The sequence below is a fragment of the Parasteatoda tepidariorum genome, chromosome 1 (genome assembly GCF_982258835.1).
Source record: "Parasteatoda tepidariorum strain Cologne lab strain chromosome 1, Ptep-v5.0, whole genome shotgun sequence".
Taxonomy (NCBI): Eukaryota; Metazoa; Arthropoda; class Arachnida; order Araneae; family Theridiidae; genus Parasteatoda; species Parasteatoda tepidariorum.
Genome location: NC_141755.1, coordinates 94,077,430 through 94,093,261, shown reverse-complemented (window position 1 = coordinate 94,093,261; position 15,832 = coordinate 94,077,430). Strand labels below are relative to the sequence as shown.

At 29.0% G+C, this 15,832-nt stretch overlaps 1 protein-coding gene across 1 annotated transcript in view; it reads right to left on the bottom strand.

The window, feature by feature from the left end:
* LOC107441417 (orexin receptor type 2) overlaps positions 1-15,832 on the bottom strand; it is a 161,203-nt gene that overhangs the window by 42,572 nt on the left and 102,799 nt on the right. Inside the window, exon 2 of the mRNA XM_043052689.3 lies at positions 4,835-5,291. Within this exon, the coding sequence (XP_042908623.2) occupies positions 4,835-5,281 (447 nt within the window). The 5' untranslated portion in view covers positions 5,282-5,291. The remainder of the gene's footprint in view (positions 1-4,834; positions 5,292-15,832) is intronic.

Genomic DNA, 15,832 nt, shown 5'->3' with positions numbered 1-15,832 from the left:
TCAAAACACAATTATGTGCCGAGTTTCGTGCCTGGGCGAGTCTTCTGGGGCGATATATTGTGATTACAGACACACACACATAGCCGCGTTTATTATTATGTATAGATTTAAAATTTAAAGTGTAGAAAAAGTGAGTTCAGACGAACCTAGAGTAAGCCATGAAGTTTCAAATACTGAAAGGAAAATTTTAAAATATACAAAGGAAAATAAATTATGAGATGATAACTTAGGATTACGCCGCGGAGAAGTTCTTCTCTAATAATTTGTGTGCATTTTAATATTTTGTAGTATTTTTTTCGGAAACTGGAACTTCACGACAAATTCTAGGTTTGCGGGAACTTACTTTTCTTTCTCTTAAATTTTAAATTAGTAATGAAGAAGAAAGAAATTTTGCGACTAAAATTTTCCTCCGTGGCAAGGCGTCCTCTTAATGTGCTATAATCTGTTTAAATTGTAGTTTGTGCGTTTCTATTGCCACTTCCCAATACCGACTAGCCTGTTGGGAAACCAAGTTAATTTTAGGCAGAGGGTGCGTTTCTTGTTTTTAGTGGCGCCATCTATGGTCAGGAATACGATATCAGCCACACACACGTCACAGCCCATTTTACGGGGCGTTCATTTATACATACATTCATTCCTCCACAGATTGTAATCTTGATCTAAACCAGAGAACGACCAATCTTCAATATAGTTCCCCCTAAGGTATTGATTTGTTATTGAAATTTGGAGGACTTTGAGACCCAGACAGATTTAGTCACGCCGACACCAATTACCATTTATTACATGGGGTTTCATCGACTGATTCTCACAAACACGAATTCAATCCTACCAACCAGGCTATCACCACCCCTATATTGTAGTCATAAAGAATATATTATTTTCTTCTCCGCCTACTTGGATTATATAGTTAAAATCAGTTTAGTACCTCATGTTCGGTACAATTTTTATATTAAGCCACTTTGAATTTTAAAGCTTAACTTATTATGGCACAAACTCTAAAATAAATAATTCAAAGTTTACTGTGGGAGCTTATGACAAGTACTGGTTTGTTAGAATACTTAGGAAAACTTAAATCCTCTAAACGCGTTTTATAAAAAAGAAAAAAACTCTTTGTTTTTCTAAACTATTTAAATTTAGTAAGGTTTGAAAAGACTTTAACAGACGGAAGTCATCCATTATTCAATCTTCAAGTCTAATGAAAGAGTATAATGTTTTAGTAAATATTTTATTATTATGTAATTATAAATGCAGTTGTTTTAAATCTTTTTGATAATCAGGGATTAGTTTGTTTAATACTAAGTATCAATGGTTTCGGGTAAGTTTCTGAAAGAATGCTTTCTAATACTTTTCATAATGTACAGTGTTAAAAAAAAATGGACCACCCTGAATATTTATGATCTAATCTTCATGTTTTGCGACTTAATTTTAATGGTTCGAGGTCGTTAGAAAAGTCGTATGTTTATCATTCGTTTTCTCAGAAACTATTCACCCAATGTTGCTCAAATTTTGTATCTTACATCTGTATATTTAATTAGATACTTTAAAATTATGTAAAAAATTGTATACCTTACAATTCAAAATGTTTCAATTATTATTAAGTAAAATAATAAAAAACAATAAATATTTGATAAAATTAATTTCTCACTAGAAATTATCTTTGGACAGACGAATTTTATAATTGTGTCGCTTAAAAACGTTGTTGAGCTATGGCGAAATACGCAAAACGTTAAATTAACATTAAGGTGTCCAAACTTCCATGATCATTTTTCTGGATATTTCTCCTGACTAAACTAAGGAGACCATATTTCTCTATAACCCCTATAATTTGGGGGTCAGAAATCCGAATCCATTGAAAAAAATGCATGTTTATTTAGGGAAAGTACGTTTTTGTGTCTGAATTCGTAACTTAAAATATCGTCTGTACTTACTAATAAGCTTATTTGAGGTCACCCCCTAGAACTATTAAGATTGACTCCTAGAACATGAAGATCTCATCATTAAATCAAAACCTATTCAGGGTGGTCCGTTTTTTTTTTTAGCAAAATTTATTATTTATTTGGATATCAAATTAGATTTTAGGTTAACACTTCTATATTTAGGCAGAATTTTTAAATAATATTTTGTTAATCGGTAAAAAATAACGTGATACTAATTTGAAAATCACCAAAAGCTTTTCCTTAAATGCTTTTAATTTTGCTTGAAAAAAATCGCAAAATTGTTAACATTAAAAATGCAGTGCAAATTGCCAAAAATTTATTAAACTCTAAAATATGCTATATATATATATATATATATATATATATATATATATATATATATATATATATATATATATATATATATATATATGTGTGTGTGTGTGTGTGTGTGTTACGGCCAAAGCCCGAATTCGGGGCCACTTCGCGAAATGGCTAAGAACGCTGTAAATTGGCTGGCCAATGCCCAATCTTTTCTTGATTTCGGGAATCGGCCGGCCAGATCGCGAAGTGGCATGGGAGGATCAGCTAAAGTTGGACGAAAAAATCATTGGCAAGTATTATTTGCTCTGTATAACCGTAACTTCATTCTTTAAAAATTAAATTAAAATTAAATTAAAATTAAATTAAAATTAAATTAAAATTAAATTAAAATTAAATTAAAATTAAATTAAAATTAAATTAAAATTAAATTAAAATTAAATTAAAATTAAATTAAAATTAAATTAAAATTAAATTAAAATTAAATTTAAATTAAATTAAAATTAAATTAAAATTAAATTAAAATTAAATTAAAATTAAATTAAAATTAAATTAAAATTAAATTAAAATTAAATTAAAATTAAATTAAAATTAAATTAAAATTAAATTTTTTCAATTTTAATTTAAAAACTTGTCTATTTTTTATATTTTTAAATTAGAAGATTTATATTTTTAAATTAAAAAAGAAAACAAGAGGGGAAATATTAGCAAATTAGCTTTTTAATAAAACAAATATTAAAAAATTGTGGTTCCACCGTACCACCCGGTATGTGAAAAAACATACAACTAAAATTTTTTTTTCTGTAAAGTAAAAGTTATTAGAAATACTAAAGATATTAAAAAGGTAGTGAAATGGCCAACATAAAAAATTTATCTCTTTTCATTTAATTATAAAATGAATTATAAATCATTCCGGCATTCTTGAATGAGCACATCGCGTTTAGGCCGGAACATCGTGGCCACTTCGCGAAATGGCCGGCCAAAGTAGAATTTTCACTAATCGCTTCAATTACATATCACTTTGGCCGAGAGGTGTGGCAAAAGTGCGAAATGGCCGGCCAATTCGTGAAGTGGCCGGACTTCGGACTTTGGCCGTAACATATATAATAAAGTTCTAAATGTAGAGAAAACAAGGGAAAAATTACAGAACAATGAAAAAAAGGGGAAAAAATAAAGATAAATATAAAAATAAAAATAACAAAAAATCGGAAAGAAAAGAACAAAATTTTTTTTAAAAAATCCGGACAATAAAAGATATAATCTTTTCATCAGCTCACACGATTATATCCGCAAAAAAGATATTGTATAAAATTCTTTGAATTAGTATATATAATTCAAAGATATTATATATAATTCAATTATATATATAATTCAAAATTCTGTAAAATTAAAAGCAAAGATATTATTTGAGTCCTATTTTGGCAAAAATTAAACACTGTAAATCACATGTGGCAAACGTAACATTTTAAGAAACATAATAATAATAAACATAGTTGCAAATAATATAATGTTTTCAAACTTAAGAAGCATTTACAAGAAGTTATTTTTTTTCTAGACTTAATTGTAAATTTGAGAAAACCGTGCTCTGTTTGAAAACTTCCAAATCTGAAGTAGTTTAAATTAAAAATCTAATTTCCGCCCTAAAAATGTCGATGAGTTTCTTTATTGTAAAGTGTGTACTTTTGATTTAATTAAAGTTCTTGGCAGACATTAAACCAGTGGTCTTCCGTAAAAATTGACATACTTCTGTGAATTTGATGGCTTCGAACATTCTTCTCGCTTAAATCTATTATTTGAGAAGAAAAATATTATTTAGAGTACTTTTTGATATCAAAATTTAATTTAAATATTTTTAAAGGAAAGCTTTCATATTATAGTTATTTTTACCATGTAAAAATTGGCATATTTAAATAAAAAATTTCATTTGTTTATTATTAGACGGGAATAAAAAATTATCTTTTCCCCCATTAATATTTAAAATATTACTCTGAGAAAAGAAATATAGTCGAAAATACCAGAAAATGGTAAAATTTACCATGTTTTTGGCTCTATAAGAGCACAACAAAGTTCGGTAATTTTTACTGAATTTTTAAAATTTATGGTCTCTTAATATGTGATGAAGTTTGGTAACATTTCATACTTTTATCATGATACCTTAGAGCATGACATGAAAGCTATTTATTCGGTTAAACTTACTTTTTGGTTTTGTAATTTTTTATAAATACGTCGTAATATGAACTATGATTTTAAAAACCAGAATTTCCAGTAAACCACTACCATATAAACGGAAAAAGTAGCAAATGAATGGCTTAGATACCGCTTTTTTTACGACCCAGATTTTTTTTTATTACCAGAAATGACATTACGAAACAGTACGGTAATTTTACCAGAATTTCTTTTCCTCCGTATTTGTCAAATATACGAAAATTATCATCCTGCTGATAACGAATCCTAAAATAATGATCCAAATTAATGCGGTTAATTCTAATAATTTTAACATTAACCGCATTAATTTGGATCCAAAAGTATAAATATATATTTTCATAACTGCTGATCGAACATAACACTGAAGTTTTGAGAAATCCTTAAACCCATACCTGTAAGTACAAGACAAGCTTGCAGGTCATTCTTCCAAAGAACCACGTCTCCGTTACATCCCAAAGTACAGTAGGTGGAAGACAAACTAAAATCACCAAAAAATCCGCCAAGGCTAGATTCACGATGAAATAATTGGTGACAGTCCTCATGGTATGGTTCCTATAGACAGACACACAAACAAGGGCATTGCCAACGAGTCCAACAACGAACACAATCACATGTAGGATGATGAGTACCCATTCTGCTGAGGATGGATAGATGTAATCCTCGATCATGGCTATGTATTCCTCGTCCGACACGCAGTACTCATTGGTGCAGACGACACTGTCGTTCACGGTGAAAGACATGTTCGAATTTTCAAGAGTGTCGTATGCTATGTCTAGCATGTCGAATGGCGCTGATGGGGAGGGCCTCAGGTGAAGTGTTGTTTGGTGGATGTCGTGCATGGTTTTCTTTCTGAAAGGAATGGCAGATTGTTAGTTAAAAGGCATAAAAATGTTAAATTATTGTTATTTTAAATCTATTTTTTTTAATAACTCTAAATGATATTGATTGTGTTTATTCTTGCTTAGATAATGTAGAATATAATAATAATTCAAATTTAAAACAATCATAATTCTCGACAAATCGAATTATACGGTATTTAAACCGTTCATTTGGTTATTTTCCCGTTCATATGGTAACGGTTTACTGGAAATTCTGGTTTTCAAAATTATAGTTCAACCAATTATTTATATCTTTTATTATATCTATCTAAAATTATTTATATCTATCAAAATTATAGTTCATCCAATTATTATATTATTTATTATCCAATTATTTATCAACCAATTATTTATATTCAACCAATAATTTGGTTTGGTACTACCAAACCTCATAGAACCAAATTATAGTACCAAAACGTTTAGTAAAAATTATGAAATTGAAAAGTAAATTTAACCACATAAAGGATTTTCATACCATGCTCTGAGGTATCATGGCAAAATTAGCAAATCTTACTACATTAACCAAACTTTATCCCAAATTCTAAAACTATATTTTATTTTTAATTTTACCAAATTCTTTACCAAAACGCTTCGCTAAAAATTTCCGAGCTTTTTGGTGCTCTTAAAAAGTCAAAAACACGGTAAATTTTACCATATTCAGGTAGTTTTGACCATACTTATTTTCTCAGTGGCATAACAGTTTGAATGCTTAAAAAAATTTCTTAAAAAGAAATTTGATATAGAGACATATATAAATATTTTGGTATTTAGAAATGTGTTTTTATTCTCTGAAGTAGTATTATATTTAAGTCTTTCAATTCCCACTTTCAACTATTGAAACATTTATATGAGATTAAAAGTTACGTTACTACTAGGAGATTCGAAATAATTGAATCACCACTTTAATTTTATTTTATAACTGGCGTTGAACAACCAAACAATTTTGAGTTCATGGCTATCTGTGTTCAAATCTGCAACTTTGCAATATTGAATTCAAGTGAACTTTTGGATCAAGCATTGGGACAAACTAGCCTTTGTAGCCTTGATGTAAGTAACGCACATTTGCATTGAACAAAAAGAAAAAACAAGCAAGAAAATTTTCTAAAGTTAGCCCTTCAGCAAGGGAATTCTAACTTAGGGTTCGTTTTTACATTGGGGATATATTATGTTTGCGTTGTACGAGGCACGAGGAAAATTTCTATCAACCAGCCATAGTTAAGTTTCAAACCTGGGTCACTCATTACAAGGCCAGTGCTTTATCACCCGAGTCACCGCGATTCGAATTGCTACTTTTAAATTTTGGAGATTTTGATAAAGTTTGGAGTCTTTTAATAAATTTTGGAGAATTCATGATAAAATTATATAAAATATTGCGTACGAGGAACAGTAAAATACAACCTTTGGTCCAGTTAATAATTACCTAATATAGCCTAGTTCATAATCTTTTCTGTGCATGCTAAAATCTAAAGATCAAAAAATTTATTATTTTTCTTACAATAAAATCAGAAAGAGCCATGATGGCTCAGGGGGTAGAGCGTTCGCCTTCCAATGAGGTGAACCGGGTTCGAATCCCAGCGATGGTTGGTCGATGCGAATTCCGCATCCGGTTTGAACCGACCACAGTGCTGACGTAAAATATCCTCAGTGGTAGACGGATCATAGGTTAGAGTTCCATTGCAATCGAACTAACCGTGGGAGGTTCTCGTGGTCTTCCTCTCCATGTAACGCAACTGCGGGTTAGTTCCATCAAAAAGTCCTCCACGAAGGCAAAATTTCTCCCAATACTTGATCCAGGAGTTGCCTTGTCTTCTGGATTGGGTTCAATATTACAAGACTAAGTATTTGAACATTAGTAGTCATAAACCCGAAAATTGGGTTGGCTGTTGAACGAAGGTTATTGAAAAAAAAAATCAGAAATAATCAAGAAATTGGATTTTTCTCTATGCGAGAAATTCCACTATCATTAGTTTATTCCATTGCTTTTAAAAAGAAATACTGAATTTCAAAATAACACTCTAGTTTAGAATTTCGAATTAACTCAATTTTGTTAGATAATTGCCCAAAATACTATTTAAAAAAATCATTTTATGAAATTTCACCACTAAAGGTCTGACAGTTTTTCTTCACTTTTATAACTTAAAAGACTTTTTGTAAGAAAAGTAAAACTTATTATTATTTATCGTCCTTGTTTTTATTTACGATAGCTTATAGATAATAGTTTTACATAAATCTTTGCTATTAACATTTATAGCTTCCTGAGTGAAATTGATCATACACAGTTATCCAACCATCCTGGCATTATAAATAGTTTAGGTGAAATATTTATGTCAATAATTCATGCGAATTCCATTCCTTCCCCTGTATAAAGAATGAAATAGATTTATGAATTCGGTGTGAGAAAAAAAAGCCAGAAAACGATGAAATAGGTATTAGTTTGAGAGACGACGTCAAAAAATATTCCACAGTCATTTCAATAATTTTTATATTATGAGAAAGTTATCGATTGAGTATATAGAAAATTTTAGAATAAATGAGTCAGCCATAAAATGCCTATCTTTGTTTTAAAGTAAAGTATAAAAGCAGATGAATTATTACTTTATTATTGTAGGTAATTATTGTATGGGGTGTTAATTAGACAACACTGTTATTATATATTTTTAGAATTATTGTGAAAAATATATTCAATAAATTAATTTCGAAAAATTAATAATATGAGACAGAATATGGGGCAATTTTCAAATGTTTTGTATGAACACCTATTTTTTATTCTAGATTCGAATTCTTCAGACTAAAGTAATCCTACTTGACTTCTAGGTTGATGCATTTTACTTCATAGATGGCGCTGTAACTAAGAAAATTAAATTAGGATACAAACTGTTTAAAATGTCAAATCTCGAGACCGATCAAATAAAACATAAAAATAGACATGTTTAAGTTTTTTTCTAACGGTTTCTTTTAATTTCTTTTTTATAAAATGCTAAAACATTTTTATTTTTGATAATTTTTTTAAAAATCTGATTGGTCTTGAAATCCACAATGTTTTCAAGCATAGCTATTTTTTCTTAAACAGTTTGCAACCTATTTTAATTTTCTCCATTATAGCACCATCTGTAGATACATAAATCAACCTATGAGTCAAATTGTGGTTATTCAAGTTTGATATGATTGGATAGTTGTTGAAAAAATATTGAATGCGTAATTTTGCTCTTTTTTGACCCGATGTATATTTCTCGAAATATTTGACCAATTTAAAACTTTTTTTTAATCCTATATATTGACACTATTAATAACGATAAAATGTTTCCATTACTTTAATTTTGTTGCCCTCGCCGATGGCTTTACGTTATTAGATTAAAAATTACACATTTTTAGAAGTCCGTTTCATAAAAATAAAGATTGACTGTAATCAGTATCCTTCTGCATGATGCTGTTGATCGAGCACACAAAATGATTGCCCCAATCAATCAATGGTACTTCATCCTTTGATGGACCATGAAAAATTAATTATAGTACTATGTTAGTACATTTCAAACCAATTAAAAATCGCACCAATTATCATAACACTAGTAGTACAACAGGGTTCCACTCCACAGGGAGAACAGGGAAAACCTGGAAAATACAGAGAATTTAAAAATCACCTAAAATAACAGGGAAAATGCAGGGAATTTTGATTTTTTCTTTACAAACTGGGAAAATACAGGGAATATTGTTTCTTATTTTTGTCTTTTAAAAAATGGTGACCACTTAAAGTGTAATCTATGGGATATTCAACCATGATATTTCAGCTATACTAAACTATTTCATTTACTATAGCATTATTTAAGTATATTCAGTTGTTTTTCCAGCAATTAAAACTAATAAATATAGTTAGCGCAATATAGCTTACACAAGAGCACAGTAATTGTTGTTTCCTTTTAATATATAGTGCATAATATGTACAGGGAAAACACAGGGAATTTTTTTTCCAGATTTGAGTGGCAACCCTGTACAAATAACCAAAACTAATCAAGCTTTATTGGAGTTAAAAATATACTGCAATTTTTCTACAGTCCCCCTTAATTGATTAGTATCTTTTTTCTTTTGATTTTGCTGTTTAGTGCATAACTTATTTTTCTTTACTTCAATTACCTTTGATTTAAGATTACTTAGCTCCATTCAAACACGTTTCAGAAACACAACTATAAATAAAACAAACACGTGTTCTAGAAAAAAAACTTGTAGAAATACCAATTTGGTGATGTACCACTGATTCCCGTTTCTATTGAGCTTGTTAAAAATTCTTAAAGATTAAAGAACGTGGAGTAAAATCTTAAACAGAATCGTCAGCAGTTTTATATATAACAATGGCTAATGTTTACCCAATGCGAAAAAATCATTTTTCAAACACCGAACGTTAATAATATTAATTAATTAATATTTTTAACTAATTAATTAATATTTTTAGCTAATTAATTTATATTTTAATTAATATTTTTAACTGATTAATATTGTTTGACGATTTTCAGGATAGTAGGCTAAATTTGTTTCTTGTAGTCTATGTCCAAATTTCAGAACCCTACCAATGGTTCTATGGTTATAAGAGAATCGAAATAGCAAAATACGGAGCAAAACAAAAATACGGTGACAAAATACGGAATACGAAAGATAAAAATACGGGGGTAAACACAAAAGAAGAATTGAATAAAAGCATACTATTCAAGAGTTGCTACATCAATATGTGAAGCAATATTAATATTTAAAAGAAAAAAAAAACACTTTTTCAAAATTTGGGGAATCATCATTTCACTTGTCTAATAACCGGTATTAAACGGCCGAGCCATTTTTGAATAAACATTTATCAATGTTTAACACACTAGCTTTGCAATTTTGAACCCAACACAGACGACAAAGGAACTCCTCGATCAAACATTGGAACAGTCTACTCGGAAGATTTTTGAATGGAAATCACTCCCGTTTGCGTTATATGAAAATGAAAATTACCAGCAAGGGGATTCTAATCCATAATCCGTTTACCACTCAAAATATTCATGTGGTCATTGCTAATCTGTCAATCAGTCTGACTTAGAACCAACAAGCCAGAATTGGAAGAGTGCGCTTGATCCCGTGAGGCATCTAAGCTCGAATTACTACTTTAAACTTCTTTAGAGCATTTTGAACATCTTAAATTAGCAATTAACCTACATGCAACCACTATGTGGACCGGTTTTCTGATCATCCTCGTCAGTAATAAAATATAATAACATAATACGTACAAAGTACAGTAAAATATAACCTAGTGATATTTTTTAAAAAAATTAACCAAGTTTCAATTACAACCTAGTTTAAGTTTCATAAAAGAATTTCGTGTAGGTCAAAATATGAAGAACAAAAATTAGCAATTAACCGACATGCATCCACTATGTGAACCGGTTTTCTGATCATCCTCGTCAGTGATAAAATATAATAACATAATACGTACTAAGTATAGTAAAATACAACCTAGTGCTTTTTTTTAAAAAAAATTACCCAAGTTTCAATTATAACCTAGTTTAAGTTTCATAAAAAGTTTCGTGTCGGTTAAAATATGAAGAACAAAAATTAGCAATTAACCTACATGCAACCACTATGTGGACCGGTTTTCTGATCATCCTCGTCAGTGATAAAATATAATAACATAATACGCACTAAGTATAGTAAAATATAACCTAGTGCTTTTTTTAAAAAAATTAACCAATTTTCAATTATAACCAAGTTTAAGTTTCATAAAAAGTTTCGTGTCGGTTAAAATATGAAGAACAAAAATTAGCAATTAACCTACATGCAACCACTATGTGGACCGGTTTTCTGATCATCCTCGTCAGTGATAAAATATAATAACATAATACGCACTAAGTATAGTAAAATATAACCTAGTGCTTTTTTTAAAAAAATTAACCAATTTTCAATTATAACCAAGTTTAAGTTTCATAAAAAGTTTCGTGTCGGTTAAAATATGAAGAACAAAAATTAGCAATTAACCTACATGCAACCACTATGTGGACCGGTTTTCTGATCATCCTTGTCAGTGATAAAATATAATAACATAATACGCACTAAGTATAGTAAAATATAACCTAGTGCTTTTCCAAAAAAATTAACCAAGTTTCAATTATAACCAAGTTTAAGTTTCATAAAAAGTTTCGTGTCGGTTAAAATATGAAGAACAAAAATTAGCAATTAACCTACATGCAACCACTATGTGGACCGGTTTTCTGATCATCCTCGTCAGTGATAAAATATAATAACATAATACGCACTAAGTATAGTAAAATATAACCTAGTGCTTTTTTTAAAAAAATTAACCAATTTTCAATTATAACCAAGTTTAAGTTTCATAAAAAGTTTCGTGTCGGTTAAAATATGAAGAACAAAAATTAGCAATTAACCTACATGCAACCACTATGTGGACCGGTTTTCTGATCATCCTCGTCAGTGATAAAATATAATAACATAATACGCACTAAGTATAGTAAAATATAACCTAGTGCTTTTCCAAAAAAATTAACCAAGTTTCAATTATAACCAAGTTTAAGTTTCATAAAAAGTTTCGTGTCGGTTAAAATATGAAGAACAAAAATTAGCAATTAACCTACATGCAACCACTATGTGGACTGGTTTTCTGATCATCCTCGTCAGTGATAAAATATAATAACATAATACGCACTAAGTATAGTAAAATATAACCTAGTGCTTTTTTTAAAAAAATTAACCAATTTTCAATTATAACCAAGTTTAAGTTTCATAAAAAGTTTCGTGTCGGTTAAAATATGAAGAACAAAAATTAGCAATTAACCTACATGCAACCACTATGTGGACCGGTTTTCTGATCATCCTCGTCAGTGATAAAATATAATAACATAATACGCACTAAGTATAGTAAAATATAACCTAGTGCTTTTCCAAAAAAATTAACCAAGTTTCAATTATAACCAAGTTTAAGTTTCATAAAAAGTTTCGTGTCGGTTAAAATATGAAGAACAAAAATTAGCAATTAACCTACATGCAACCACTATGTGGACCGGTTTTCTGATCATCCTCGTCAGTGATAAAATATAATAACATAATACGCACTAAGTATAGTAAAATATAACCTAGTGCTTTTTTTAAAAAAATTAACCAATTTTCAATTATAACCAAGTTTAAGTTTCATAAAAAGTTTCGTGTCGGTTAAAATATGAAGAACAAAAATTAGCAATTAACCTACATGCAACCACTATGTGGACCGGTTTTCTGATCATCCTCGTCAGTGATAAAATATAATAACATAATACGCACTAAGTATAGTAAAATATAACCTAGTGCTTTTCCAAAAAAATTAACCAAGTTTCAATTATAACCAAGTTTAAGTTTCATAAAAAGTTTCGTGTCGGTTAAAATATGAAGAACAAAAATTAGCAATTAACCTACATGCAACCACTATGTGGACCGGTTTTCTGATCATCCTCGTCAGTGATAAAATATAATAACATAATACGCACTAAGTATAGTAAAATATAACCTAGTGCTTTTTTTAAAAAAATTAACCAATTTTCAATTATAACCAAGTTTAAGTTTCATAAAAAGTTTCGTGTCGGTTAAAATATGAAGAACAAAAATTAGCAATTAACCTACATGCAACCACTATGTGGACCGGTTTTCTGATCATCCTCGTCAGTGATAAAATATAATAACATAATACGCACTAAGTATAGTAAAATATAACCTAGTGCTTTTCCAAAAAAATTAACCAAGTTTCAATTATAACCAAGTTTAAGTTTCATAAAAAGTTTCGTGTCGGTTAAAATATGAAGAACAAAAATTAGCAATTAACCTACATGCAACCACTATGTGGACCGGTTTTCTGATCATCCTCGTCAGTGATAAAATATAATAACATAATACGCACTAAGTATAGTAAAATATAACCTAGTGCTTTTCCAAAAAAATTAACCAAGTTTCAATTATAACCAAGTTTAAGTTTCATAAAAAGTTTCGTGTCGGTTAAAATATGAAGAACAAAAATTAGCAATTAACCTACATGCAACCACTATGTGGACCGGTTTTCTGATCATCCTCGTCAGTGATAAAATATAATAACATAATACGCACTAAGTATAGTAAAATATAACCTAGTGCTTTTTTTAAAAAAATTAACCAATTTTCAATTATAACCAAGTTTAAGTTTCATAAAAAGTTTCGTGTCGGTTAAAATATGAAGAACAAAAATTAGCAATTAACCTACATGCAACCACTATGTGGACCGGTTTTCTGATCATCCTCGTCAGTGATAAAATATAATAACATAATACGCACTAAGTATAGTAAAATATAACCTAGTGCTTTTCCAAAAAAATTAACCAAGTTTCAATTATAACCAAGTTTAAGTTTCATAAAAAGTTTCGTGTCGGTTAAAATATGAAGAACAAAAATTAGCAATTAACCTACATGCAACCACTATGTGGACCGGTTTTCTGATCATCCTCGTCAGTGATAAAATATAATAACATAATACGCACTAAGTATAGTAAAATATAACCTAGTGCTTTTTTTAAAAAAATTAACCAATTTTCAATTATAACCAAGTTTAAGTTTCATAAAAAGTTTCGTGTCGGTTAAAATATGAAGAACAAAAATTAGCAATTAACCTACATGCAACCACTATGTGGACCGGTTTTCTGATCATCCTCGTCAGTGATAAAATATAATAACATAATACGCACTAAGTATAGTAAAATATAACCTAGTGCTTTTTTTAAAAAAATTAACCAATTTTCAATTATAACCAAGTTTAAGTTTCATAAAAAGTTTCGTGTCGGTTAAAATATGAAGAACAAAAATTAGCAATTAACCTACATGCAACCACTATGTGGACCGGTTTTCTGATCATCCTCGTCAGTGATAAAATATAATAACATTTTATCGCTGACCGTACCTTTTATCACCGTACGTAATAAGTATAGTAAAATATAACCTAGTGCTTTTTTAAAAAAATTAACGAAGTTTTCAATTATAACCTAGTTTAAGGTTTGTTAAAATAAGTGTAGTTTAAATAATGAAGAACAAAAATTAGAATCGACAATAAAATACTGAATGTGAATAAAATATTCTCCAGGCGATAAATTTAAAATAATATACTAAAACTGTTATTCGGTTTTATCCTGTTTTAGGACGAAATAATGAATTTCAAAGTAATATTCTGATTTAGAATTTTAAATTATTGACATATTCCGTTCGATTATTTTCCAAAATACTTTTGAAAAAAAATAAATTCATAAAATTCCACCACAAAGGCTCTGATATTTTTTCTTCATTTCTATAAGCATTTAATAAAACCTTTTAAAAACTACCTTTTTATAATCTTTTTATAAAACTTTTTGTAAAAAATAAATAAATTAATGAACTATGTTATTAGGGATATATTTTTATCGACGATAGTTTATAGAATATATTGTTTATATAGTATATAGTTTATAGATAGTTTCACATGGATCTTTGCTATTAACATTTGTAGCTCCCTTAGTGAAATTAATCATACACAGTTATTCTAATTTTATCGTGTTATAAAAAAGATTATGGGAAATATTTATGCCGATATTCAAAGGAATTCCTTCCTTTCCTTATATAAAGATTAAAATGGATTTATAAATTCTCTACGAGAAAAAACGCTGAAATAGGTATACCTATAAAAGATTGCGTCAAAAATATTCTAGTCATTTAAATAATTTAAAAATTTTTTCGTAAGCTTAAACTTTCTTTTGAATTATTACTTTCGATGAATTATTACTTCTCCAATAACTATTGTATTTTTGTGAATAATGACTATAATTCACTCAAAAAGTTCAAGAGATAAGGTGAAATACGCAAAAAGCAAAATTAACATTAAGGGGTTCAAACTTTGGACCACTCTCTTGATCAAACTATTGGGACCATATTTCCCAGATTGTGACTACCCCCCTATATTTTGGAAGTTAGAAATCTGAATCCGTCGGAAAAAAAGTTATATTTATTCAGAAAAAGTTTATTTTTGTGTCTGATTTAGTAACTCAAAATATCGTCTGCACCAATTAATTAGCATATTTAAGGTCACCCTTTCGAACCTTTAAGATTGAGTCCTAGAATGTAAAGATATGATCATTAGATCATAAGTTATTTAGGGTGGCCCGCTTTTTATTTTGCGCACTGTACACACACTATTTAAGAGATGGTTCATCACTTCATTATCATTCATTTTGCATTAATTGATGAATTGTCATATTTATCGTCTGAATATCATAACGCCATTTTGATTTGTTTATTCTACAGTAAACAACATTCTGTGTCATCTTTTAAGATATTTTTCGCATTCCAGTTGCTCTTAATTAACAGTAAAAATAAGACTTTAATTCATTGTCTTCCTTTCATATAAGAATCTATTTATTATACAGCCAACAATTTAAAAATTCATTAATTGTGAAGCAGCGTCAACACCTCAGCCGCAAAATGAACCGTCAGGAATTTTAGAGCTTGCTTTCATTA